Source organism: Cladophialophora immunda, assembly GCF_000835495.1.
Source record: "Cladophialophora immunda strain CBS 83496 unplaced genomic scaffold supercont1.1, whole genome shotgun sequence".
Lineage (NCBI taxonomy): Eukaryota > Fungi > Ascomycota > Eurotiomycetes > Chaetothyriales > Herpotrichiellaceae > Cladophialophora > Cladophialophora immunda.
In genome coordinates, this window is record NW_015622541.1 from 7,775,407 (window position 1) to 7,802,041 (window position 26,635).

At 54.9% G+C, this 26,635-nt stretch overlaps 9 protein-coding genes across 9 annotated transcripts; 4 read left to right on the forward strand and 5 right to left on the reverse strand.

Annotated features, from left to right (window-relative positions):
• The first annotated feature begins 637 nt into the window (after positions 1 to 637).
• Positions 638 to 6,138, forward strand: PV07_02273 (uncharacterized protein). Its single transcript, XM_016388874.1, has 4 exons — positions 638 to 999; positions 1,161 to 1,602; positions 1,661 to 5,354; positions 5,409 to 6,138. The coding sequence occupies exons 1-4, from the start codon at positions 902 to 904 to the stop codon at positions 5,741 to 5,743; spliced, it is 4,569 nt and encodes a 1,522-aa protein (XP_016255802.1). The 5' UTR covers positions 638 to 901; the 3' UTR covers positions 5,744 to 6,138.
• On the reverse strand, positions 5,995 to 10,069 carry PV07_02274 (uncharacterized protein). The gene is made up of 2 exons (XM_016388875.1): positions 9,594 to 10,069; positions 5,995 to 9,498 (listed from the first exon to the last, which is right to left on the reverse strand). Exons 1-2 carry the CDS (start codon positions 9,655 to 9,657, stop codon positions 6,470 to 6,472), a joined length of 3,093 nt encoding a protein of 1,030 aa, XP_016255803.1. The 5' UTR covers positions 9,658 to 10,069; the 3' UTR covers positions 5,995 to 6,469.
• A 220-nt stretch (positions 10,070 to 10,289) lies between these two features.
• PV07_02275 (uncharacterized protein) lies at positions 10,290 to 12,150 on the forward strand. Its single transcript, XM_016388876.1, has 2 exons — positions 10,290 to 11,118; positions 11,190 to 12,150. Exons 1-2 carry the CDS (start codon positions 10,936 to 10,938, stop codon positions 12,000 to 12,002), a joined length of 996 nt encoding a protein of 331 aa, XP_016255804.1. The 5' UTR covers positions 10,290 to 10,935; the 3' UTR covers positions 12,003 to 12,150.
• A 6-nt stretch (positions 12,151 to 12,156) lies between these two features.
• On the reverse strand, positions 12,157 to 14,888 carry PV07_02276 (uncharacterized protein). Its single transcript, XM_016388877.1, has 10 exons — positions 14,732 to 14,888; positions 14,561 to 14,664; positions 14,412 to 14,509; positions 14,213 to 14,358; positions 14,033 to 14,106; positions 13,799 to 13,982; positions 13,361 to 13,745; positions 13,107 to 13,300; positions 12,891 to 13,045; positions 12,157 to 12,831 (listed from the first exon to the last, which is right to left on the reverse strand). Exons 1-10 carry the CDS (start codon positions 14,770 to 14,772, stop codon positions 12,530 to 12,532), a joined length of 1,683 nt encoding a protein of 560 aa, XP_016255805.1. The 5' UTR covers positions 14,773 to 14,888; the 3' UTR covers positions 12,157 to 12,529.
• Positions 14,889 to 15,201: 313 nt separating this feature from the next.
• Positions 15,202 to 16,942, forward strand: PV07_02277 (uncharacterized protein). The gene is made up of 4 exons (XM_016388878.1): positions 15,202 to 15,721; positions 15,776 to 15,928; positions 15,985 to 16,131; positions 16,188 to 16,942. The coding sequence occupies exons 1-4, from the start codon at positions 15,321 to 15,323 to the stop codon at positions 16,384 to 16,386; spliced, it is 900 nt and encodes a 299-aa protein (XP_016255806.1). The 5' UTR covers positions 15,202 to 15,320; the 3' UTR covers positions 16,387 to 16,942.
• On the reverse strand, positions 16,600 to 18,872 carry PV07_02278 (uncharacterized protein; the record flags this gene model as incomplete). The annotated part of the gene is made up of 5 exons (XM_016388879.1): positions 16,600 to 16,877; positions 16,935 to 17,132; positions 17,188 to 17,342; positions 17,398 to 18,661; positions 18,713 to 18,872. 5 exons carry the CDS (start codon positions 18,870 to 18,872, stop codon positions 16,600 to 16,602), a joined length of 2,055 nt encoding a protein of 684 aa, XP_016255807.1.
• A 287-nt stretch (positions 18,873 to 19,159) lies between these two features.
• PV07_02279 (uncharacterized protein) lies at positions 19,160 to 21,610 on the forward strand. The gene is made up of 3 exons (XM_016388880.1): positions 19,160 to 19,252; positions 19,375 to 20,800; positions 20,912 to 21,610. Exons 2-3 carry the CDS (start codon positions 19,532 to 19,534, stop codon positions 21,368 to 21,370), a joined length of 1,728 nt encoding a protein of 575 aa, XP_016255808.1. The 5' UTR covers positions 19,160 to 19,252; positions 19,375 to 19,531; the 3' UTR covers positions 21,371 to 21,610.
• Positions 21,611 to 21,898: 288 nt separating this feature from the next.
• Positions 21,899 to 22,969, reverse strand: PV07_02280 (uncharacterized protein; the record flags this gene model as incomplete). The annotated part of the gene is made up of 3 exons (XM_016388881.1): positions 21,899 to 22,530; positions 22,590 to 22,749; positions 22,808 to 22,969. 3 exons carry the CDS (start codon positions 22,967 to 22,969, stop codon positions 21,899 to 21,901), a joined length of 954 nt encoding a protein of 317 aa, XP_016255809.1.
• A 338-nt stretch (positions 22,970 to 23,307) lies between these two features.
• On the reverse strand, positions 23,308 to 25,868 carry PV07_02281 (uncharacterized protein). Its single transcript, XM_016388882.1, has one exon. It carries the CDS (start codon positions 25,725 to 25,727, stop codon positions 23,379 to 23,381), a length of 2,349 nt encoding a protein of 782 aa, XP_016255810.1. The 5' UTR covers positions 25,728 to 25,868; the 3' UTR covers positions 23,308 to 23,378.
• Positions 25,869 to 26,635: the final 767 nt, after the last annotated feature.

Consider the following 26,635-nt stretch of genomic DNA (forward strand, 5'->3'; position numbering starts at 1 on the left):
TCGAAGAGTCGCAGATCAGCTACCAAACCATGGGATTGACGGCGCTGAGCTTAGCAGCGGTCGGCGTAGGCGTTGCTCTCCGTCACACGGGCAGGCTTCGGTTAAGATGATGGAACTCATACAGCTACACCTGGGCTGGGGGAGGCATGGAGTTTGGGGGACTCCCGGAGACAATTGTACAGAGTGGCCTGGTTTCGACAATGTTCTGGTGCAATATGATCAGTTCGCACTCCCTTTTTTCCCCTGGCCCTGGTCTTTTGTGCGGCCTTCTGAGGGAAAAACTAAGCGTGGGGCAAGATACCTAGGTAGTGATTGGCAAACCGAAATTTCGACATTCAGCGTGGGATGGGTCTCTTCATCGATCTCAGGAGAATCCGGGTTTGCTTGTGCCTTGCCCTTGCCCTTTCCAGTCAAGCCATGTGGTGCCTAGCTAGGGGGAACACTGGGCCACGTCCTATAGGCGAGCCCCCCAACCAGCCAGCTGCTAGGGCACTTTGGTGTGGCCTCTTAGGGACCGCCGGGGCCACCTTAGCCGGGGCCATTAGGGCCATTTGCTGGGCCTCTCCTACTGGCTGCATGCCACTGCTTGGGGGCGCTCCGGAGCAACTCTCTCCTCTTGTCTCTTTCTCAGTTCTCCCACGAACTGTCCTGCGTTGATTTTCTGGCACCTATAACAATCGACATCTACAAGTCGCCAATATCTCATCCTGTAAAATCATCACGCATATCCCGCGATATTTCTCGTCCGTCGTTCGACCCCGTCCCCGCGCCTGGCAGATCAGCCTGTTCTCCCACGAACTCACGCGCCCATATACCGCATTTCACTCTCGACTCCCCCCAAAAAGCTACTTTCGACGGACCCTGTCCACGTTACGACTTCCATTCCTCCATTCCCTCGAAAATGCCTTCTCCATTCGGGTCTACCTTTGCCTCTGCTGCTGCTAGCACGAATGGTGACAATTCTGGGAATAGAAGGGACACGGCGGGCTCAAATGACTGGTAGGCCAACCGCCTCGAGGATTTCAACATTGCGCACCACAAATTTGTCTCGAGTTGTTGCACCCTCAATGCCAAAACCTTTCTCTCTCTCGCAATCCATCCTGTCTTGTCTACTTTTGTACGCATTTGGCCATTTTCATTGACATTTTCGTCCTTTGCAGGTCCAGAAGCCGTGTCAACGGCGCCCCGCAAACCTTTCGCAGAGTCTCTCAAGCAACCGCACATTCACAGACACAATCACAGACTCGAGAAAACGCGAGTGTAGCATCGTCCACTGCGAACAACGGCGGTGTGTACATTCCTCCACACCTCAACTCCGCCATCCCTACCATGCCTCGAAACGCTCCTCTTGGCGACACCCGCTACTCCAAGGATCAACTTCTCAACATATTCCAAAATCTCAAAGAATCATCGGCTTTGGACCGGAACCTTGAAGATATCTTTTTGGGGACGTGGAATCCTTTGGACGGTCAAAACGGGGCAGGCGGTCACGGTGCCGGCGGTGATGGAAAAGACCAGACCCCGGGGCCAGAGGTCTGTTGGAGCTACAACATAAATCCAGAGCCGTTTGGTTTAAGGGGCATGACAGAGGAGGAGAAATCGGTGAGCAAGACCCAATATTCGCGCGAGATCTCTGGGCGTGGCTGATCTGAGATGGCAGCTCTTTTCCGGTTCGGTCAACTCGCCAATCAAACCGCAGCAAAATACCACCAAAGACAGCACTGGAGTGGGTGTAATTGGCGGGCGCAAGGCTTCTCTATCAAACTACAGCAGCACGACTGGAACTTCCAGACCAGGAACGCGTCGTCGGGAGACGAGTGAATCTTTCATGAGTAATGGGCCGATGTCACCTGTAGAAACGAAGACCTTTTTCCGGACCGAATCGAACACTGCGACCCCTCCGCCTGCTTTGCTACGACGTCGAACGGATTACAAGGAGGAAGAAGCCACGCCCACTACAAAAGAAGACCCCGAGCCGGACGAAACCCCAGAGTCCCAACCTTCGTTTCCGGGACTGCGCCGAGCAGGCACTGGACCTCTAAGCGCAGGCTTAAATCCTCCATCCGCATCACCCTGGTCAGCTGGAGGGCAAGGGTCGGCATTTGGATCTATGGGTACATTTGGCAGCTTTGCGATAGGTGCGGCAAGCACGCCAACCGAATCCGCCGACAAACGACCTGGCTTTGGTAGCGCGCGCAGTGCGAGTCGCTTCAAGGATCTTTTGTCCAAGTCGAGTTCGGAAGATGTCTCACAACCTGGCAAAGACAAGGGTCTTTTTGGAGCGCTTGAGAAGCTGCCGGAAGAAGATGTGGACGCCAGCCAGGCGAGGTTGCGCGACGAGCTCAAGACGCGGCCTGGTCGTAGTGAGACCAACCCATATGAGGACGCACCAGTGCGGGCAGGCAGCGCAGCTTTAGGTGGCGCTCAGGAGGTCATACCAGCCAGCGTAGGCATCGAACAAATGGGCATGTCCGCGCTCGGTCCACATGCAGCGATTGGCACCCGTGACTTCGGCCACGATGAAGGATACCAGCAGACACCCCACGGACGATACAACCTCCACGAACCCATGAGCCCAACGAACACCAACCCATATCAAAGTCCTCACGGCCGTGTTGATGATGATGAGCGTGACACAAATGACTCCGCCTCCCAGGCTTCAGGTCTCCCGCCCTTTGGCGGCGCTGCACGTCGAAACATGTATTCTAGTTCTGACGATCGAAGCCATTCAGCAAGCGGCCTCCGCAGTGCCAGTGGGTTTGGTGGCCTGTCGGGCTTTGGTGGGCTCGGCGGCAATCCCACTTGGTCTGGCGCTGGTATCGGATCGAGCAAACCTGCAATGGATCGAGGGATTTCGGCCGCATTTGGCGACCCAATATTCAGTCCTCTGTCCGAATTGCAGTCACCAGGTGGCCTCGGAGGCGGCTTCGGTGGATTTGGCTCTGGAGGACGGGCTGCTCGGCTGGGAGCCATGTTGCCTGCGGCGATGCAAGAACAAATTCGAGGGGATAGCAGAAACGAGACTGCATCTTTTGACTCTCGGCCAGACAGTGCTCAGCAACATCCTATGCGCGACCCTTTCGACGGTACGAACCGTCGACAAGACGAGTTTGGTCATCCGTCTAGTCTCTTCGAAGAGTCTCCTTCTATGAGGAGTGTCGAAGAACCTCTGAATTCCAACCAGCCTGCTCAGTTTGGACCTCCGAGCTCGGGACCTCCAACGACATCGGTTTCGATATCTGGATCAGCTTCGCAGACGGCGGCACCGAGAACGGGCGGCTCGGATAACTATCAAGCCGGCCATGGACTCAGCCAATCGAGCGGAAGTAATTCTTCGAGTCAGTTGCCAGCTGCGCAACAGCGACAAATGGTCATGCCAGACCGGATGCGCTGGATCTACCGTGACCCTCAAGGAAATACTCAAGGACCATGGTCAGGGCTAGAGATGCACGACTGGTTCAAAGCCGGCTTCTTTACGGCCGAGCTACAGGTGAAGAAACTTGAGGACACCGAATTTGAGCCTCTTGCCCAACTAGTGAGACGCATAGGTAACTCTCGCGAGCCTTTCTTGGTGCCTCAAATTGGTGTTCCCCACGGTCCTCCCACCGCTGGCCCAGGAAATAACTGGGCCAATCCGTCTATGGGAGGAGCTGCTGGTGGCACTGCCCAACCACCCTTTGCTAACAGCTTCCCAAGCTTTGGCACGACTTTGACCGCTGAGCAACAGAACGCTCTGGAAAGACGTAAGCAAGAAGAGCAGTACCTCATGGCAAGACAAAAGGAACATCTAGCGCAACAGCAGATGGCTATGAAGATGCAGATGCAAAATGGCATGCACTCCTTGCACCATCATTCGAGCGCCCACTCTCTGCAAAGCCAACCTAGCTTCGGAAGCATCACTTCGCCTACCGGTTATCAGCCCTCACCAATCCAGCCATTGATGCAACCTCCGCAGCAAAGTCTACCGTTCGCCCATCACGCTGGACCTCCTGCAGGACCAACCTTTGGCCGCGAAGATGATATCCACAACATGATGGACCGTCTGAGCTTCACTCAACGTGCAAATTTACCCTTTGCAGGCGCCCCTTTAGGTCCTCCACCGCCAGAGGCTGGCCCTTCATCCCAACAAGTCAACACCATGCTTCAAGATAGGGCTCGGCTGCAGCAACAACAACAGCAGCAAGCCGATATGCGCGGTCATCAGGACGCTTTTTTAGGCCCACAGGGCCGCAACGAGCGGCTGGACGAGTTCCACAGACTACGTGGACAAATAGACATACCAGCTGGTCGTCTCGGCCCTGAAGAGCCTCGACCTCAACCCATTGGTGCACCACGTCAAATTAGCGAGCCACCTACCACGTCGGCGCCACCAAAGGTTCCGGCCCCAATTGGACATGCTGCCGTTACTGCCAAGCCAGAGCCAGAGCCACTGTCTTTAGCCCAACAAGTGCAGATTGCAGCAGCTAGCCAACAGGCTGCTGCTGAAGAAAGTGCGTGGGCAAAGAAAGACACTCCCGTAGAACCTCCACCGGTCTCGATTTCACCCCTGCCCGCCCCTGCGGCCCAGCGCAATAGGCAACACGTTGCCGACGCCCTAGCCGCGGAGTCTAGATCAGCAACCCAAACACCTATCGAGACGCCTGTCGTCTCCGTTGCACCATGGGCCGAGCGCACCGCCGAACATGCCAAAGGTCCATCTTTGAAGGAAATTCAAGAAGCTGAAGCTAGACGTGCCGCGGAACAGGAAGAAATCGCTGCGGCGGCTCGACGTGCACAGGCGGAGCAGGAAAGATTGGCTCAAGTTCAGGTTCCCGCTCCCGCCCCCGGCCTTCCATCAACGTCAACCTGGGGCAGCTCTACGTCACCTGCGACCCCCGGGGCACAAACCGCTTCTGTCTGGGCGAAGCAACACCCTGTCAAAACAGGTACCGGAACGAATGCAGCTCCGAAGAAGACGCTGGCCCAGATCCAGAAAGAGGAAGAGTCTCGCAAACAGCGGGCTGCCGCCGCGGCAGCAGCTGCAGCGAGCGCACAAAATGCTAGTAATTCAGTCACTGCTTCAGCCGGCAAGAGATACGCTGAACTTGCTGGCAAAGCTGCTCCGGCAAACCCCCCCGCGTCGGGCGGCGTCTGGACGACTGTGGGCTCGGGCGGTAAGGCCAAGGCCCCGCCTGCTGTCGTCGCAACGCCCCAGCCAGTCTCACGCACGGTGTCGGCGAGCAGCGCACCCAAGGCACGACCAACTCTCCAAACACCTCGCAACACCACCCTCACCAACCAGAGCAAAGCCAATGAAGAATTTACCAAGTGGATCAAGGGGTCACTCGGGAAGGGGCTGAACAGCGGTATCAACTGTAAGTGTCCATTTCCATATTATATGGGCTGTAGTCAGACTAACGTGGCGGCAGTGGATAATTTCGTTCAAGACCTGCTGCAGCTCCCACCCGAAGTCGAAATCATATCAGATAGTGTCTATGCGAGTTCGCAGACCCTTGATGGACGTCGCTTTGCAGAGGAGTTTGTCCGCCGCCGGAAGCTCGCCGATAAGGGCGTCGTGGAACCTGCCACTGGAGTTCAGCCAATGATGGGGATCGGCGGAAGCGCAGACACCAAGGGGGCGGGCGGCGCGGGAGGTGGCTGGAGCGAGGTTGCAAAGAAAGGGCCGGCGAATGCCAGTGCCGCGAAGGAGGAGAGCAATGCGCAATTCAAGGTTGTTGCCACGAAGAAGAAGGGGAAGCGATGAAATGAGCAATGAGAATGGGAGGACGTGTGCGATGAGTAACCCGTTGAGGAGATGAAGAGGGCAGAAACCGCCATGTGCTGTCGAGCTGAAGGTTCATTTGTCCAGAGGAGAGCAAGACATGCGAGTTTTGAAATGTGACAAATGCAATGATACGACGCCACTTGGCCAAGGGTTCTTCGAATTGATGCCATGCATGAGTAGACGCGGTCTCGTTTCTTGTTTATCATCCCCTTGAAGAGGTGATGGACACCGTTAGCACCGTTTCCCACGCAAGTCCAGCGTATCTGTTCCCAGAAGAGAGCCGTCACCGAGACTCGTGGGCTGCTTCTGGAGGACACACCCTTACAGGGCATGCATGATGGAATTCACGATTCCCTGCGCAGTCAGTTGGAGTCCTGTCCTGAGGACTGATTCCACTTGTTCCGTTTCACCGAGTTGATATTCTTAATAACATCATATGCTTCCGATTTGGGAAGCTTGCCCCCCTTTTGGGAACTCAGCCTTGTCCTCGTCCTCGTCTCCAACACTTTAGAGTTGTGGTCGTCCATGACACTCTACCACTCGGACCCTAGCAGCGAGTCGACTCCAAGAACAATAAAGTCCTGGCCTTGTCCTTGGTCGCCGAAGAGATTACGAATATCAAAGTTCTATGGCCAACAACCATCATGTAAATGATAAAACATCCGTGGAATCTACCCATCTCTAATAAGATATGCTTCCTTTTCTCTAACTCTTTGAAAACGTCTCAATCACACTCCGTGGCTTGGTGTACGTCCCAATCGGCACATACTCGACCTGGTCGAAGCCCATCGAGCCGGGCCCACCCAGCTCCAGTCCCCGAGGGGTGTCGGTCCAGCGAGGAGACGCGGCGATGGCGACGACCGTCACCTTCAGGCCGTACTTGTACTCGGGCGTGCCCAGCCCCGCGCCGGTCTCCAGGTCGAGCACGGCGATGAGGTCGGGCACGGAGGCCAGGATGGAGGTCTGGTTGTCAGCTGTGGTGGTGGCCTCGACAAAGGCGTTTTCGTTCTTGAACGGGATGCGGACCGTGGCTTTGGCTCCGGAGCTCAGGACGCCGTCGATCTCGACAACGCCGTACGAGTGGCCCGTCTTCAGCACGCGCTCGACGCTGGTGATCTTGCCCTCGGCCAGGATGCGTGCGCTTGCGGATCCGCCGACGGCCTCGACGATACGCGTTGCCCGGTCGGTGACGTTCTTCTCCAGCGCCACCGCCCGCCCGATCCACCACGCCAACGACACGGTGTGCAGGATGGCCTGGTCCTGGACGACCTGGGCCGTCTTGGGCGGGCCTGCTTTGCCGGCTCGGCACCCCATCTCGACCGTGGCGGCCCGCAGAATGCTGTCCACCAGCCTGTCTGTCCGGCTGGCCGTCATGGTCATGAACGAGCCGTCGCCGCTGGCGATGGTCGCGGGCAGTAGGGCCTCTCCCTGAGGCGAGCCGTAGACGTTGGCCGTCGTCTGCCAGAAGGTCGGGTACGCGCGGCCCATCCAGTCGGCGTCGACGCAGGGCACGCCGTGCGCGGCCGCCACCTCGAGGTTGACCAGGCCGTTGCCGCCGCCGATCTCGACCGCCATGAACCCGTCCACGGGACGGTCACCACGCAGGCCCAGGAACCTGCTCAGCTCGTCCTGAGCCTTGTTGCACTCGTCCGCCTCCATCCGCTCCATGCTGACTTCGGGACTCCCCATGCACCCCGTCCACCCGATCATGGCGCCCTCACGCAGATCTGTCGGCGACATCACCTTGATGGAGCCGGGAGCTTTCCTCAGCACCGACGTGATCTTGAGGAACTGCTGGTAGGGATCCCCGCCACCGCCGCACCCGAGGATCTTGCACCCGCTTGAGATCCATTCGAGATCTGTCATTGAGATGATCCACTCGTGGTTTTCAACCCGCGGTTGGTACGATTCCAAGTCGATGACGGTCTCGGTAGTCTCTTCGTCTTCTTCTGCTGAGTGGCCCGAGATAACACGACCACCCAGTGTCTTGTCTAGATTCTGCTGGGGCAGATCTGGCGGAGCGACCTGTAGGGACGCTCCTTGTTTGGCGTGCTTGACGGCATCCAGCGTGCCTACCGCCCTGACCAATATCCGAGCCTTTGCGTCGACATACTGGATGGGAAGGATGGTGACTTCGGCGATCTCGACGGTTTCGCGCCTGGCGCCATTAGCTACAGCAGCGTCGCAAGCTAGCCTCGACACCACGTCCTGGGCCTCCTTCAGCGTCTGATGCGACGTGTCCACCACTGTGTCCACGACGCCCGAGACTCGCGAAATCGCCGCACCCACTGCGTTGGCGACTTCGCCGCCCTTGACTTTCCGCACGGCGCGGACGCCCGCGAGCGGCTCGTCCGTGTCGATCAGGATGGCACCGCCACCGACGATCAAGACGTCCACATCGCCCTTCTGCACTTTGGTCCGGTCGACTAGCTCCTCGACGATCCGGCGCATCTCCTTTTTAGCTCTCTTGACCTTCTCCGGCGTGATGTCTCTCAGGCGCGCAGGGTCTCCTAGACCCTCGAGAGGATTCTCCCCAGAAGGCGAGTACAGCTCAGACGCAGCCACGATGTCAGTCGCCGTCAGGACGTCGCCGCCGAAAAGTCGAGCTTTCTGGGGCAGTTCCAGCGCCACACTATCGGGTCCGACCGTGAGATGGTCTTCCGTGTTCCTGACGATGCTTCCACCCCCAAGACCGACGCTCTCCACGGCTGGCAGGGCGAAGTTCGTGCGCACGCCGCCGACAAGGCTCATCAGCGAGCTCATCCGGGGTAGTCCGTTGGGTAGTAACAGGCCGCTATCCGAGGTTGTCCCGCCAATGTCAATCACCACGAGGGCATCTTGACGTACTGCTGCGATGCCCCTGTGTTCCGCTTCTGTACTTGCTGTGGTCCACAGAAACTCGCCGCCTCGGATGGAGTTGGTGGGACCGGAATTGAACGTGCGGATCGGCAGGTCGATGGCGTCCGGCGCATTGAGCACGCTCCCGTCGTTTTGCGTGAGGTACAGTGCACAGGGCGCCCCCTGGAAGATTTCCAGCATGGCCTTCTGGAAGCCCCAGATGGTTCTTTCGGCGAGGGGCCTCAATGCAGCATTCAGGATTGCCGCGTTCTCGCGCGCAAGGAAGCCCAGGGACGAGATCTGGTGGGAGAGGGTCACTCGGGGTCGTGGTCGCGCCGCCGTCGACGTCGATGATAACAGACCAGCCGCAGCGGCCGCTTCGTGCATCTTCTCCAGCAGAATCTTCCCGGCTTGGATTTCGTGTGCCGCATTGGGCGGCGAGTAGATGCCCGAGACGACCACGTTGAAGACACCGTCAGCGACCAGCTCCTGAGCGACTCTCGCCAGCTCGGTCTCGTCGACGGGCGAGATCTCAGCACCCGAGATCTGGTGGCCGCCGTGGCAGAAGAAAGGCCGCGTGGCGATCAGCCGGCGCAGGTCGCGGGGGAAGTCCACGAAGGGAGGCACCCCGAGCCCGAAGCCGTGCTCGCTGCCGCCACACAGGCGGACAACGCCGACGCGCTGCAGAGCCGACGAGCGCTGCACGACGGCATTGACAAAGTGCGTCGTGCCGATGATCACGCAGCTGATGGCGTCCAGGGCCACGTTGCTGGCCTGGATGACGGCGCGCACAGCCTCGGTGATGCCCGTTGTGACATCGGGCGTGGTGGGCGCCTTGTGCGAGGCGACGATCTGGGTTGGCGACAGCGAGATGAGCACGGCGTCGGTGTTGGTGCCTGGGAGACACGCTGTTAGCGAACAAGGCGCCTGTTATGAGCGCAAAGATGCGTAAGGAGGTAGGTGGCTGGGTGGTATTTGTTCTCTTGCTTACCTCCCACATCCACCCCGATGCGATATGGCTGATGCTGCGTATCGGTTGTGCCTATGCTCCCCATGGTGTGATTGCCTTAGCCCTGTTTCTTGCACATTGGTTGTGGCCTCCTCTTTGTTGAGATGGTGAGGTGATTATCTTTCCCTCCTTCTTGCCTCCTGTACCTCGTTGCCCTTAGGATTCTGAAGGCATCATTCATTTTTGTTTCTAGTTCTTTGGCCGATCCGGACAGGGCGCGAGCAAGGAATTGGCCGATGGTGGATTCTCAGTCGAAAGGCCAAAGTCCATCATCTCTCGGAGTTGCGCGGTTGGGACCCAGCAGGCGGCAGTTTGTCATTCTGCACGTCTTTATCAACCAGTTCGACAAGGAAGAGGAGTAGAATATGTGCGTGGCTTTGTCTTGTCTCAGTGGCCACATTGGCAATAGCACGACGATAGGAACTTTGTGGCAGCATATCAATATCCCAAGATTTGATTTACCCGCAAACGCAGACTCAACTCAAGCCCTCGCGGACTTTTCTTGGGGCGCCGCGCCGCAGAAATCCACCCTCTACGGGCCCGCAGATGGCGCCCTCTCTTCTGCTTTTCCTCCTCCTCTCCTCCTTCGCTGTAAGGCCCGCCCTCTCTTTCGCCTATCAAACGGTCGATCGACAATAAAAGGTTGGGCGAAGGCGCCTTGTATGGTCGGCCAACTTCAGACACTATTCCAACGATCCCAGCCACTACCCCGGGTATGTCTATCGGCACATTTACAATACAACGATCGACGTGCATGGGTCCCACGAGGCTAATTCCTTCCGGTTCCCTTTATCCATCGAACATAGAGTCTCATAAGGAAGATCCCCAATCGCCACATTGCTCCTTTGGCCGAAGCCATGGGCGCGATCGGTTAACAATCAAGTACGCCACGTTTCGCAGCTTCACATCGAACACCACTACCGATATGCACTGCTATGCAGGATAATGCGACTTCCGATCCTCTCATATCAGTCGAGACTACTGGGGAGGAGTATCAACAATGCTGGCGTGGCGACAGATCGGCCAAATACTCGGAAGAAGTCGTTCTAGGCTCACGCGCGGATGGACGTCTCCGCTCTTTTCCCCTCGGGCTAAGTATTAGTATTGGTGTCAAAGCAGCTAAATACTGCAGGCGGTAGGTGCAAAAACATATGCTGAGCCCCGTTTAGCCCAATATCGATGTCGACGCTGACATCTGGTCCAAGACCATCATCAATATTACGAGACAAGGTGACTGCCACCGGCTGAGGACCGGGACGAGACAAGATTTCCATTGCCACATTGTTTGATGAAAGAGAGACACAGACCTTGAAAAAGAGCTACCATGGCCATTCAGCCCGAAGAACTCGCCATCCCCATCATCGATCTCGAGCCCATTCGCTCGGGGACTCCTGACGAGGCTCGCGAGACGGGAAAACTGGTCTACCAGGCGTTTCGAGACGTGGGCTTTGCGTACATCAAGAACCACGGACTGCCCCAGGAACTCTTGGATCAGGCGTTTGACTGGGTGAGCATTTCGTCGTCCTTTCTCTCCTCTTCATTTTGCGTCAATGGTACAGTGTTAATCTCCCGCGACAGAGCTCCAAATTCTTCGCGCTCCCACAGGCGGACAAGGACAAGGCGCCTCATCCCCCCTACGGGTGGTGGCACCGGGGATACTCTGGGATCGGGCGGGAGAAGGTGGTGCAGATGGTGTTTGACCAGGCCTCGATCGACCAGCTACGCAAGTGCCCGGACTTCAAGGAGTCGTTCGAGCTGGGCCGCGAGGACGACGAGCGCACCCCGAACATCTGGTTCCCCGAGGAGGTTCTCCCCGGCTTCCGCCAGTTCATGACAACCTTCTTCGACACGTGCTACGGCACGGCGCTGAGCCTGCTGCGCGCCATCGCGCTGGGGATGGACCTGCCCGAGGACTTCTTCCGCGAGTACCACACCAAGAAGGACAACCAGCTGCGGCTGCTGCACTACCCGCCCGTCGAGGCGGAGCTGCTGCGCGGCGGGGCCATGGAGCGCATCGCCGCGCACTCGGACTTTGGCACCATGACGCTCCTGTTCCAGGACGCGGTCGGCGGGCTCGAGGTCGAGGACGTCCACGTCAAGGGCCAGTTCAACCCGGCGCCCTACGTGCCCGGCACCGTCGTCGTCAACATCGGCGACTTCCTCCAGCGCTGGAGCAACGACACCCTCAAGTCCACCCTGCACCGCGTCCGCGCGCCCCCCATGGCCCACGGCATGACCCGCGCCCGCTACTCGATCCCCTACTTCGTCACCGCCGACCGCGACCGGACCATCGACTGCATCCCCGGCTGCTACAGCGCCGAGAAGCCCAAGAAGTACGACCCCATCAACGCGAGGGAGTATATCGAGATGAGGTTGAACGCGACGTATTAGTTGAGATCAACAGATTGAGCATAGCCAAAGTCTGACATCTCCTCGATAGCATGGAGACGGAGAGGTATTAAAATATAGCCATGTCGAAGAGAAATACCCTTGCAAATTTACAATGATATAGCTTTTGTTTTTTACGTGTTAAGAGAGATTCCTTCGGAATTGCGTAGTTGGTTATATGCACTCGATTCAACAGTCAGTGAGACTGTGTTGCTGAGAGTCAAGAGGGCGATATCATTGTCGAGATGAATTAATGTTAGGATATGCTAATTGGCCAAGGAGTGCCCAGAGAATGAGTTTGGGTGTGACAGAGCTCTCGAGATTGTCAACACTCGTGGCAGACATAATTTGGTTTCAATGCATGAAAAATGTCAGAATGGAGCAACGGGGCGACTACCACGATCAATTGTATATGTGGCCATCACGTCTCTTCGCTGCCACAGCACCACACCCAAGCCGCCATCGTCCCCTGCCACATCAGAAGCAGTCACCAGCACAGACAGACAAGATTGCCAACGCTCGCGAAACCCCTACACGGAAACCGTCGCCACAGCGCCTTGCTTGTTGTCGCCGGTGTTGCCGTTGCCGTGAGCACCGAAGGCAAGGTTCTTCTCGTCGGTGCTTTCGGAACTGCGCTCGTCGACTCCGTAGAGCACGTCATCCTCGACGAAAGGAGCCTCCTCGCCCAGACCGGGCGGCGGGAAGAAGAAGTTCAAGATCCAGAAGACGAAGAAGCTCATGGCCAGCCCGACGATGAAGGTGAGATTGTACAGACGGATCCAACCGACAAAGGATGCATCTGTGCTGCTGTTGACAGTGCCCACGAGACCAGCTACATTCTGTCAGTATCTCTCATCCAGCCCGAGTGCACTGACAGGGCAAAATACTTACGCAACAATGGCCAGACTCCAGAGAAGAAGGCGACAACGGCCCGCCAGTTCACACCCTTGTTGAACCAATAGATCGACGAGCTGTCTCCCCTGTACAGATCGTTGAGCTTCAACTTGGTACGACGTACGACATGATAGTCAGCCAACATAACGCCACTGCCAAAAGAACCAAGGTCAGTCACTTCCTGATGAACCCAAAGAGAAATGGGAGGCATACGTCGCAGGCGCCATAAAAACGCCAAAGCCGCTGAGGACTTTGAGGAACTTGTCTGCCGTGCTCAACAGTTGCCATGGTTGGGTGGCGATACCAATCACCGCCATGATATAACTCCCTCGGATGATGTTGATATATTTGGGACACAGCCCAGCCATGTCCATGCCAGTCGACACCGAATTCAGCACGACAGAAATCTGGAGTCCGTCAGAGCTGTCCAACGACGGACGCGCAAATAGCGTTCAATGTCAACTTACCGCAAGTTGGGAACTGACAAGCCCCAAGCTGCCAAAGAATACACCGGCTCGTGCCCTGGGGCTGGAGTGATATTCTTCTTGGATATCCGCCAACAAGTAGATGGGGTTCCAGACAATGTCTCCTCCGAGGATATCCTTGGCAGCACTGGTAACAATAATGCCAATCGTGGCCGTGACAGCGATGGTGATGGGAGCCGCAACCAACTGGGACAGCGTCGGAGCGAATTTGCGGTTAGCATACCTCGTCCAGTCGGACTGGCCCAAGGTTCCCGCTCCCCAGGCGCCGAGAATGGCGGTGATGCCGAACATAAATGCCCAGCCCACATTGTCGCTGCTTCCCGGCTCATGGAACATGCTGCCGGCTCCTCCTGCAACGTGGACGGCCCTAACAATATTTCAGCAAGCCTATCTCTTCAACAGCGAGCCTCTATATCCTACCATATGAGCAGCCCGAAGCAAGACCCGGCGAAAAGGACGAAGGAGATCGCAAAGGGGATCTGCAGTCGCTCCGGACGGACCAAGACAAGCGGGATGAAAGCGCACATCCAAATGATCAGCCCGATGAAGTCGTTAGTCAAAAGGTGCGACCCCTCGCTGAAGTAGTTCTTCATGTGCGCAAAGCCTTTGGGATATCTGGTCAGCACAGTCCTTCCCAACCAATGTCAAAAGTACCTGGAATGATAGCTCCCCAAAGGACCCTTGTGGCTTGACCTCCCCAGTATGCCTGCATTCCGAACCACATGCAACTGGACAGTGAAGTCAGCTTTGTTGTCTCGATCATCAGGTATAATGGCAAGAAGATCCGTTGACTTGTAGAAACCAATGATATGGGTCGTCGGTAGGGGAACTTACGCCACGAAAACACGAAGTACCACTGGGAAGTAGCTCCCCTGCATGCCCCAGGAAAATCGGGACGACACGGTGAAACCAATGTGATGATTCTCACCCATCCAGCCACACGCCACGGCCAGAAGACCTGTTAGAACGCCTCCCAAAATCTACATCCCTTGTCAGCATGTTCCATCTTGAATTCATTGAGACAATGACATACCACGACACCGATGGCTTGTTGTGGGCTGAGCCCAAAGGCCAGCAATGTGCTTCCCGTCGACCATGCCGAGATGCAGGATCCTGAGACAGTCCAGTATCCTGGAGCCAGTCAGTATATACGCGGTGCAAAGCACGCCTGTATCCACCCACCACAGTATCCCCATATACCCCAGGTCCGCCTCTCCGGCGGCATGGGAATCAAATCCCGGTTGCACCACCTCGTGTTGTCGTAGTACGAGTTCTCGTCCTTGGGCCTAGGGACGTCGATCGTCAGCAAATCGACCTTCCATAGCAATTTGGAGTGCTTTGGGCGCTGCTCACACTTGCAGCCGCTGCTTGAGCTGTTCCCACTTGAGCCCCATATTGGTCGGTCTTTCGCGAAGAAAGCCTGTGGCCGGGGGCACGTTTCCGTAAGGCAAGAAACTGTTACGAAAGAGAATGAAACGTGTAGTCGTGGCAGGAGTTGGATGGGGCAAAATTCGATCACAGTGGGAGAGGGAGTCGGAGACAGTGCTTATACATGTTGGTTGGTTAAGTGGCACAACGACTATGCTGGTCGCCCAGTTGCTCCAAGTTAGCCGATAAAGTGGGGAGCAGAGTTGGCCGATCTCTGCTAACGTAGGTATCTCTTCTGCGGTCGGGTCTGGATTCGGCGAACTGGAAATGGTTGATCTAGGAGGGGAAGTTCTCCGTATGCAGGGTTCCCTCTGGTGCCACAAGGCTACCCATATCTCCATCGAATACTTGGTATGTGGACCAGATCTTGATACCGCTGGTCATACGGGCCAGCACCTCCCATGGCCGAGCTGGTACAAAAGCCCAACTCAATAATGCGGTCCCGGCATGATGTCTCTGAACAGCCTTGTTCGTCCGTTATCTCTGTCATCGTCGAGGGCCCAGATAAGGAAGGATGGCGACTATCAACCACACGTCTCAGAAGTTCACATTGAACACCGGAGCAGAAATGCCCGGTGTAGGTCTTGGAACCTGGAAATCGCCGCCAAACGAAGTCCGCAACGCGGTCAGTCATGCGCTGCAGACGGGATATCGCCACATCGACACAGCCCTGAATTATCGCAATGAGGTCGAGGTTGGCCAAGGCATCCGAAATTCAGGGGTTCCGCGAGAGGATATCTGGGTAACCACGAAGCTGGACAATCCATGGCACCACAGAGTGCGTGAAGGGTTCGACAAGTCCCTGGCTGACTTGGGACTCGATTATATCGACCTGTATCTGGTTCATTTTCCTTGCTCCACTGACCCAGAAGATCCAGCGAAGCATCTGCCAGACTGGGACTTTGTCAACACGTGGTGCGTTATTACCGTTGATTAGTGAGGCAATGAGCCGCTGACTGGACAACGAAGGCAGGAGATGCAAAAGCTGTTGGATACCGGAAAAGTCAAGAACATTGGCGTGTCCAACTTCCAGATCCGACACTTGGAAAAGCTCCTTGGTGATCCATCTTGCAAGGTTGTCCCTGCAGTAAATCAGATCGAATTGCACCCTGGCAACCCGTCGTGAGTCCCTCCGTCCCTCCGTGGTGGTTCTGGAAGTCGTGCTGATCCATGGACAGTCCTAAACTATTGGAGTATTGTACGTCGAAAGGCATACATTGTACAGCTTATTCCTGCCTCGGAGGTGCAACAGACAATCCCCTCTACAAGGAACCGGCATTGTTGGAAATATCTCAGAGACTCGGAAAGACTCCTGCCCAGGTTTTGTAAGTCCCTATTGTTCTTGTGAAGGGGTGATGTATGGGACTGACCGGATTTTTAGACTGTTATGGAGCCTCCAACGAGGCACGAGTATCATCCCGAAAAGCGTGACACCTTCAAGGATTGAGACAAATTTCCAGTTGGATGACTGGGAGCTGACTCAACACGAAATGGAAGCGCTCAGTGGTATCACGACCAGGTTCAAGGTCGTCAACGATTCTTGGATGCCAATCAAGGTGTTTTTCGGAGGTGATGAATGAAAGGTCTGGAAATGTACGGGCTATTCAGACGCTGTGTAGCTGTGAGGGCGCAAATATCGAGCGACAAGGTCTAGTAGACGTTGTAGTGCAGCGATTGCGGTGCAACGCTTCTGGACGCAAGAGAAGCTGCCGACGAGGGACGTCAAGGGCTCCAGCCAACACCCCGGATACTGCTATTACTCATCAGCCGGCCACGGGGATTGCACTTTGTCTTTATGGCGGAGTCTCCACCATCCTTGCTTCGGAATAGGAGCCTGTCGTCAGGCCTCGTCTCATAATCTGCGCCGCCTGGGTGAAGAAGGAGTCGATCCTTAGCGCCACAGGCCGGATCAGACCCACCGATTCCTCGTCCACGAGTTCACCTATCCTCTGAAGGGATTCATGAAAGTGCTCCAGGAGTCGAAATGTGGCGCTAACCTGCTCGGGACTGGAGGACAGGAGGAATAGATGTATCAAGAAATTGCCAATGAGGATCAACTGCGATCTTCCATCTACTTCTGTCAGTTTACACTTCTTCATATCACCACAGGAAACAAAGGATGACTTGCGTCGGCCCCAGAATGCTTGCAGACCCTCGAGCGTTATCTCGTTCATGAATGCCAAAAAGGCACGGAGTTGCTCTATTGCTGCACCAAAATACCGCCGCAAAGATGACAACGGATTGTTTTTCGCAGCCATCGAAGCTGGCGTCATCAAAGCTCGAAAAAGGAGTACTTGAGTTGCAAAGTACGCAAGGTGGAGTGGTGCTAATCGACAGTCAGCTGTGACACGAGATCCGCCTGCGTTTCTTGCCGTGCATACCATTGTTGCGGAACTCAAATCTGGTTGTGTTGTAGTTCATGGTGACACACTGTGGCATCAGCGAATGCCAGGATTCAAGTTCCCTCTGGATCTTCAACAGTCTGATCTCCTGACTTGCAAGGTCTAGCATCGCGGCTCGGTATGCATGGTCTGAACTGTAAGGAGGATTAGTCTGGGTGCAGCTTCTGCCCGGAGAAAGAAGGCCCCTACAAAGCAGTGTCCAGTAGGTTGTGGAGTATCTGGGTGAGCTTCACAAGTTCGAGGAACCGTGCTGCCGTTGAAACATCAAAGTTCCCATTTGCGGCGTCTACCATATCCTTCAGATCTTCGGGGACATCCTCATCGAATCGCATATCGTCCATGTCCAGATTGGAAGTCGTGTATGATGAGGCGTGGAGCAAAAAGGGGTTTCCATGGCTCACGGATGCCCACATGTCGGTTACGTATGTAGCCCACCACAACTTTTTCCTCAGGCTCTTCTCCCACGGTGCAATCTTCCAATGGGTCGGATCGCGGTGAAGCCCTATCATCTGCGCGCACGCCACGGCTTGTGCCGACAGCGTCCACGTTCGTGGCGTTTCAAACGTACCGTTGCCCGCGGCCTTCTCGTGAATCATCAATAGACAGGCCTGCAACTTCCAGAGGTTTGGTGCGTCAAGTTCCCTCTCAAGCGAAGCTTGGGCAGCGTGAAACAGCTCATATTGTTCAAACGGGCGATGGAGTGTCCTCAATATGGGATCTTGTTTCCAGTAGACCGCACCCATTCCGTAGACCACTCCTCGTAGTGATGCGGGGATGCTCAGCCTATCCTCCTTGTACGCACGAAGGAAACGGACTTTGGACACGACACAGAAGACGGGATGGACATGTTTGAAGTAGAGGCGGACAAGGCTAGGGCCGTGTGGCCCAACCTTGAATTCGATTTCTCGCGAGGATTCCTCTTTGATACGGTCATCGTATGGCATGAACCAATCTCTCAGTATGGAGAAGTGAAGAGGCGGTGTCCCTGTGGCAGGATTGCCGGAGTAAACCTGGATGATGTCACCGTCGACACGATTGGTCTCATTGATGATGACGGATCGAAAGGACGCAAGGAGATGAGTATCCTGCTCTGCCGATAACCCCATGCAGTGTGCTGTCAAGTCCTTCCCGTCCTCGAGGGTATGGATTTGGGGTTCCAGTACATGGACCTCATTGCTGCTGGGAGGTCTTGGATGAGAGCTTGACAGACGGCTGTGCATCTCTATACTCCCCGTGTGAGAATCGGGTGAAGGGAGAAGATGATGGCCATCGACATCTCCAGGGCTGATTTGCATCTCCAGCGCTCTCTCTTCAACCAGATGTGATTCGGTCAGCGACTCCAATGGTTCCATTGGCTCCTCATCTAGGTCTGGTTCCTGGCTGGGCGATTGCCGCACAGTTCGAGGTTGAGAGGTGGATTGGCAGTCTAGTCCCCTCCCTCTACAGAAGAGACCTTTAACGATAAGTGAGTCTGTGGCCCAAGTTCACCCATATCATCACTCACATGGTGGCCGATCTTCGATGACACAGGCGCTCTTCCTTTTGCGGCAGGCATCGCAGGGGCGATTCTTCCGGCTTCGCCATTGCCTTGCAAGCCCGAACTCGCTTCGGATCTTGAAACGCCGTCTGCGGGAAGATTCATTCTCGGCTGCGGGCTGTTGCATCGTAGGATTGGTGTCAAGAAAAAGTGCGTGGCATGTCTAGGCAACACCGGCGCAAGAATGGACGATTGGAAGGTCGAAGACGATAAACCCGGGGAAACTGATATCGAATCGGCAGTAAACCAGCGAGTTTCCTCCGTCGTATCAGGGCAAGAGGCACTAGACTGCTTAGGGAAACTCACAAGGCGGCATCATCTTTTCGCTGCTTGGGTCGGCCAAGACACTGGTAGTTACACTCCCTAAAAGCGGCAACCATCAGCCCACTGGCAACATCGAGTTCAACCGCAATGCTCAACCACACCAGCCCTGGCAAGCTTGCAAGAATCGAAATATCGTCACCCATGCTCCTATATGGACACCTGCTCAAGAAAGACGTTCGTCCAGTAAGTACTGCTGCGTTCATTAGATCTTGTACGGAAGGCTTGATCCCTCTGTACCCAGTGAGGTGGAGTGCTCCGCTCTCCACGTTTCGCTTCTGGCCTCCCATGAGCTGAGGCTTTTACAGGTCGAAACCAATTCACGAATGATGAACGATCGAACGGAGCGGCTCAACCACTTAAAGAGATGGGTGTAATCTCCACGCTGACCACAATGAATGGAAATAGATATGCGTTTCTCCTAGGCAGGATATTTTCGAGCGCTCATGTCCGACAACCATCGAAATGCTTGGGAGCTTGCAGGATGAAAACCGACATCTCCTCAATCATCTTGTTCTCGAGAATCCGCAACACCAAATCACACTTGAACCGCGAGCTTTTGCAATCTTTGCCTGCCGATCCTCATTCTGGTCATTCGCGCCACAAATCCGCAGCGAGATGGCCATCCTACCAGCACGTAAGGCGGTCGCGATCCCCGTCGCGGCCGGACAGGAACTGAAGATTGTCAACACGTTTGGCAAGCAAGTGGTGGACTTCTGGGCGTTCAACCCCAGCGACCCAAATGACTTTCTGTCGATGGTTCATACCAGAACCATATTACTCAATGTGGCCATTTCAAAAGGCGATGCGCTATACAGCACTCGGAGGAAGCCCATGCTAGTCTTGACGGAGGACACAACAAAGGGCGTTCACGACATCATTTGGTCGGCTTGCGATGCCGAGAGATATCGTATGCAGGGCTTCGACGGGTACCATGACAATTGCACCGACAACATGCACAACGCCTTGAAAGACCGGTTCCCTGACTTCCATATCGCGGACGACTGGGTGCCTGATCCATTGAATCTGTTCATGAATGTGGCCATTGACCACCGCGGCGGACTGGATATCAAGACCCCAACCTCCGAACGGGGTCAGTTCGTGACTTTGCAGGCCCAGACGGACCTCATCGTAGTCATGAGTGCTTGTCCTCAGGATCTGGCGCCCGTCAACGGGGGAATGCCAACAGATTGCGAATATTACGTCGGTGACGCGGGAAGCGTGGCACAAATTCCACCTACAGTGTCTCCGCAACATCGGCGCCGCGTCAAAGTAGCTCTGTCGTTTGATTTTGATGCCGTGTCGCACTGGCTCGGAACCGGGTGTCACAAGGACAACAACATGGCCGATTATTCGTCCGGGATTTTTGCTGGTCAGGTCGGCGCCATCCGCTTACTTGACATGCTCAAAAGATGCGGAATTGCAGACAAGGTGACGTGGTTTATCCCCGGCCATACCGTCGAGACGTTTCCCCACGCAGTCCAGAAGGTTGTCGAGTCGGGAGCCGAGATCGGACTTCACGGTTACTCCCACGAAGGCATCTACCAGATGACCGAAGAGCAAGAGCGAGACGTCCTTCTCAAATGCATCGAAGTGGCCACGAAGCTGTGCGGCAAAAAGCCCAGGGGGTATCGCGCGCCCATGTACACGATCCGAGAGACGACGGTCAAACTACTGCGACAACACGAGTTCCTCTATGACACATCGCTCATGCATCACGACTCGCAGCCATATGTAAGTGCCTGCGACCTGTTTTTGATTCCATAATGGCTTCTTTACCTCCCCTTCTGCGCGGGAGCTCTGGACATTATTCCCAGACAACAGTTGCTGAATGACTTTTTGTAGTTCACGCCGAGCGATCCCCCGATCAAGGCCATCGACTTCTCGCAGCCAGCCTCGTCGTGGCTTCACCCGACGGAGATTTCGGCGCAGACGTATCCGGAAGGGCAACATCCGCTCGTCGAAATCCCTTGTGGGTGGTACAACGAGGACATGATGCCGCTGCAGTACCTGCCGCACCTGGCCAACAGCATGGGCTACGTGTCGACCCGCGTGGTGGAGCAGATGTGGAAGGACAAGTTCATGTGGCTGTGGGACAACTCGACCGAGGGCACCGAGTCCACGGACTTCGTCTTCCCGATCCTGATGCACCCGGACACCTCGGGACTCGCCCACATCATCGGCATGTCGGAGCGCTTCATCACTTGGTTGAAGGGGTTCGGAGATAGCGTGACCTTCTCCACCCACGAAAACATTGCCCGAGGATGGCTGGCGGAGCAGAAGCAGAAGTTGGGCCTTGCTTGAAGCTAGTGGGCAGGGAAGGCAAGCTATTCAGACCCGGCGGATCGAACTTGAGATATCGTCGCGGAGATTATGCCATCGCTCACTTAGTTAACAAGTTTGACTTGTGTCTAGTTGTTGTGTTCGACAGAAAAATTCCCCCTTTCACATCATTCCAATTCATGGTAATGAAATACATCTCTCGTTGGACCCTCCTTCTATTTGGAAGTTTACCTGACATACAGGCGTCAAGCTACGAACTGGGAGTATATGAATGATAGGTATGCCTGCCCGGCAGATCTTAGCTGTACTGTCCCCGTGTGGGAAAAAGCTAGTGAAGTGTATAGAGTGTATAGGCCGCGGGTGCCGTATATCCACCTCTTAGTTGTGCCAGGTACCTACTCTCAAGTCACTTTCTGCACGCTTCTTCGCCGATGGAACTTTTGATTCTGGCGTCGGTGAGATAACAAAGTATGCTGAGCGCAGCTACCACAGAAGTCATTCCAGCGCGCCCGGAACAAACCAGGTACGCGGGACGTGCACGAAAGCTAACTATGCGTAGTGCTTGCGCCGGCACCTGCTGCAGCGAAGAATCTGTTCAAACGGATCAATGGAACACGTAAACTCGGCAGCGCAGCTCCTGCACTGGCTCGTCCTGTTCAAGGCCGACAGGGACTTTTTCAATTTTACAATTTCTGCTTTATTGTCTCGTAGGATCTCGTCCGACTTGAGGAAGAGCATCTTGACCTCGCCGAGGTCTCTGGTGAGGGACACCATCTCCTGCGCACAGCTCTGCAAGATACTTATCGAGAAGTCCGTCAGGACGCTGAGGTTCTTGAATCGATCTAACGCCAGCAGGGTGGAAAGATTCCCCGCAGTCGCCCCAGCCAAGAGCCGCTGTACTTGATGATCTCCCGTCGACTGAACGGCTGCTTCGATGATGGCGGGCAGGCTTTCAAGCCAAGGCTCATCCTCGGTACTGCTCTGAAGAAGATTGCCGATCTTCCTGTTCGCGAGCGAAACAAGGGCATCGATGCCGTAATAGTCGCCAATGGAGTTAACACGGATATGCGCTAAGAGGGAAGATACTGTGCTGCATTTCCTGGACGATGGCGTTGGAGAGCATCTGCTATTATCTTCACTCCCACCAGGTTGAGGCTGAGGTTCACCTTCCGGCAGTATACCTGTTTCCAGCCATTTATCAGTTCCGAAACCACGTTGCCAGAGGAGGAATTCTCCTCACCTCCCTCGACCGCATCGTTCATGCTTTCAGACATATTCTCTTCAGGAGGCAGAAGTAGATCCTCGCCCACATCGTAGTCGCCGGTGTACATGAATTGGACCATCCGCCTTACGGTGGGAGGGTTGAATTTATCCATGTTGACGACATTGGTGTGTGACTCCTGTCAAGCGTGAGACATCGAACCACCTCTGCGGAGTCTCCCGGCTAGGTGCACGGACCTCAAACGCTCCTTGAAGTGCCGCTTTGATCACCGGAGACTGGATGCAAACAACCGCCTTGTGGACCTTGAACTCCTCGTCGTTGGAGACGAACCTGAGGTCGCTGAACTCGCCCATCTCCATCAATCGCAGCAAAATTGAGCTTTGGGTGTTGGTAGACATTATTGAGATGGTGTGAGAGGTCCTCTGCGATTATTGAATGAATGAGATGCTTAAGTGAGAGGAAGAAAGTTGAAGTGCTTATGAGGCAGGCATATGTCGCGAAAGCGTCGCAGTTTCACCAGGCAATGACGCTAAGGTTAATATGGTTGGCGTCTAATGTTGGCGACAAGGCTGCGTATCAAACTTTGCTAGAGAGCCGCAGCCTGATGCTACATGGCATGAGCACCGAGGACAGTCGTTGGGCCAGAGGACTCCGTGCTTATTCATTGGCTACCCAAATACATAAGAGACAAAATTATCACCAAATAAACAAAGAAAAAGCCAGTTGTGACATGCGTGGCCTATGCATCTGCCCGTTCGCCGCCACGCCTCGGCGCTGTCCTCCGTCCAACGAGCCTCTTGTTCTCGCCTAGGCCTTTCCGACCACGGGAAAGTCAATCTCATCACCGGTCAAGCCCCGCTCCCACACATAGAGAGCCTTTTTGTCTTCCCACTTTCCTTCCTTGTCCTTCTGAGCCCAGCGGACAATCAAGGTTTTCTGAACGCCCGGGTTGGGGTCGAAGCCGATGGCTTTGTTGTCCGCTCTAAGAGGGGTAGCCTTTGCATTGTAGAAACGGTCGAGGGCCATCTTATACGCCTTGTGGCTGTCTGGGAGACGCATCGTGCCATAGTTGATGTTCTTGACCCAGATGTTGCCTCGCACTTCACCATTGCCAGCATAAGCTTTCATGGTTCCCTTCTCCTTCTCAAGCTCACCGGCCTTCTCTTGCAGCATCTTGTCGGTCTCACGCTCTTTCTTTTGGGCTTCTGCAACGTCACTCTTGAGATCCAAAACCTCCTTGTCAAGTTTGGTCTTCTGATCGACAGCCTGGTGCTTCGTGTCTTCGAGCTCTCTGATCTTGTTGTCTCTCTCCCCCTCAGCCTTGCTGCAAGCCTTCTCGAGGCTGTCGACCTTGGCTTTGAGTGCAGTATTCTCGTTTCCATTCTGCGCCAGTTTGCCTTCCAGTTCCCTAATCTTGGCTTCGAGCTGTCTCTCCAATTCGTCCTTCTGCTTCTTCAGGGTCTTGTTGAGGTCTTCGGAAATGGAGAGCTTCTCTGCCATTTCATTCCGTTCCCGAAGTGCTTTGATCTCATCCGCCTTGGCGTGCTCCAGCTGGTCAGCCATCAATGCTTCTTTCACTTTCGCGGCTTTGAGGTCGGCTTCAATGGTCTTTAGTTTCTCCTCAAGGATGGCGCGCTCCTTATCGGCCTTCTGGAATTCGTCTTCCATATCCTCGTACTTCTTCGTCATCCTTGCGCACTCTTGTGTGGCTTCAAGGAGATCTTCGAATGCCTTGGATTCCTTGGCAATGGCCTCGTTCCGTCTTGCCTCAGATTCCTTCAACTGAAGATAGAGCTGCTCTCGCTCGATAACAAGGACATCTTTATCATGTCGCAGGTCCTCCATCTTCTTCAGCGTAGTCGACACCTCGTCCTCGGCATGCTGCTTAGCGTCGACCGCCTTTTCGAACTCGATCTTAAAGTGATGGGCCCGGGCATCGGCCTCCTTGAATTGCTCAACAAGCTCATCTCGGAAATGCTCCAGACTGGATTGGTTATGAACGGCATGATCGCGCTCTTTGATAACAATTTCAAACCGATATTGCAGCGTCTCCAAGTTCAGTTGGCAGTCCTTGAGTAAGGCTTGGTCACGGACCAACTCGGTCTTCGCACTCTGGTAGTCGAAGATGGCACTGTCACGCGCTCGGATAGCGCCGTTCCGGTCCTCAATTGCTTCGTCCATACACTGCACGGCCACATCACGTTCGTGGATGGCTTCCTTGCGCTCTGCAATTGCCTTGTCTCTTGCGTCTTTAGCCTTGATAAGTTCTTCCCTGACTGACTTGAGCTCCGTTTCCAGAGTGTTGCACTTGTGTTCGATGCTGATAAATTTCTGCTTGATAACTTCGAGCTTTGACGAGACTTCTTTGAACTGCATGCGTGTAAGTGCGAGCTCTGTGGCCAAGGTCTCTTTTTCTGTGAAGAGGACTGCCATAGAAGCTTTTAGGATCTCCAGCTCTTTGACGGCGGCGTTGTATTCCTCCAGGCGGATTCTTGCGGTCGCTTCGGCCTCAACAAGTCTGGAAGTGAGATCCACCAATGTTGCTTCCATGGTCACAATCTGCTTGTGAAGGACGCTGGTCTCTTCTCTGAGCTCCATGCATTCGTGCTCCTTCTCGAGGAGGTGGCCGCTCAGGGCTTCGAGCTCAATCTCGGCGCGATCGCGTGCCTTGGACATCTCGTACAATCTGGTTCTCAATGTGACGCATTCTTGGGTAGATGTCTCGAGACGAGCAGTAATGTCCTTGTATCTCTGGCACAGGCTGTCGTACTGTTCTTTGTGGAGGAGCTTCTCATGGGTGGCTTTGTCAAGGCTTTCGACAATCTCCCGAATTCTGAACAGCATATCGTCGCTGGTCTTCTGTACCGATCTGAGGTGTACTTGAATGTCCGAACGGAAGGAGACAGCCTCCCTATGATAGGTAGAGCGGACTGGCGCATGGGCGCAAATGAGAGAGTTGACAGCATCGTCAGAAGCCTCTGACTTGTTTTCCTCCGGAATGGACTTGATGGAAACTTGCGGGATCAGCTCGAACTTTGGTCGGCTTGCAAGTAATGGATCCTCCACCACGGGCTTGACGTCAACCTTGGGCAGCTTATCAAAGCTGGTCGCTTCGACAGGTGCCGAGAGACCACTCGGAACAACGACTGCTGCCATATCGACTGAATGAGAAAAGATCACAAGAAAGTATTATTGGCAAGAAGGAACAGGGTGGCACTGGTGGTGATGAGGGATCTGAAGAAGAAGTCGATGTGGGAGAGAATCAAGTAATCGAGGGACAGGAGGGCGACAATTTATACAAACCACGCACTGAACATTCTCCAGTCCCGGAAACCGTGCTTGCAAGACTCTACATGCTGAAAGCCTTGGGTGGTTCTGGACTGACCTGGCTCGCTTGTTTTGAGGAAATCGTGGCCTCCGTGTCAGCTCCAGGCCAGACATTGCCACAGACATATCCACCGTTTCAATAAAGACGCATTAAAAGAATTGACGTTCCCCAACAGGAGCAAATCAAGTAAAACAAATGCACATTTCAAGCTACGTCGAGGTCTTCGAGGCTGGCTGAGCGCGGGTCTGGAGCTTCAGTTCTGTAGACTGAGGCTGAGGGCTCGAATGTCGCGTGCAAAGGCTCAGCCAGCCACCATCACTCGTGGCTGAGACCCTGAAGACTTGGTTTCTGTCTTGTAGCCCAATGCATAAAGTCAGTGGGGTTAATATGTCGCGAAAGGGGTTATCGCTTACCAAGGATGGGTACCGGATCCGCTACGAGGTCGTTCTGCGCAAAAGTACTGTGGACAGCGAGCACGAACATGTGATGCGATGTGAGAACAAGACGAGAATCACCAAAACTGCCGTCTTAGCTGGGGTATATCTCGGAAGGTCTGAGCACTGCATCACCCCTTTTGCCGTGATCTTTGCACTTTGTGCGACTGGAGGTCCAGCTGGAGTACTAGCCAGATGGACCTCGCTTGGAGCGTTTTCGGCATCAGTCAAGTCTTTAGCCAGGAGAGCTGCTATTGATGGTCCCACCAACCGTGTCAGCCATATCTGGTGGACGATTTGGG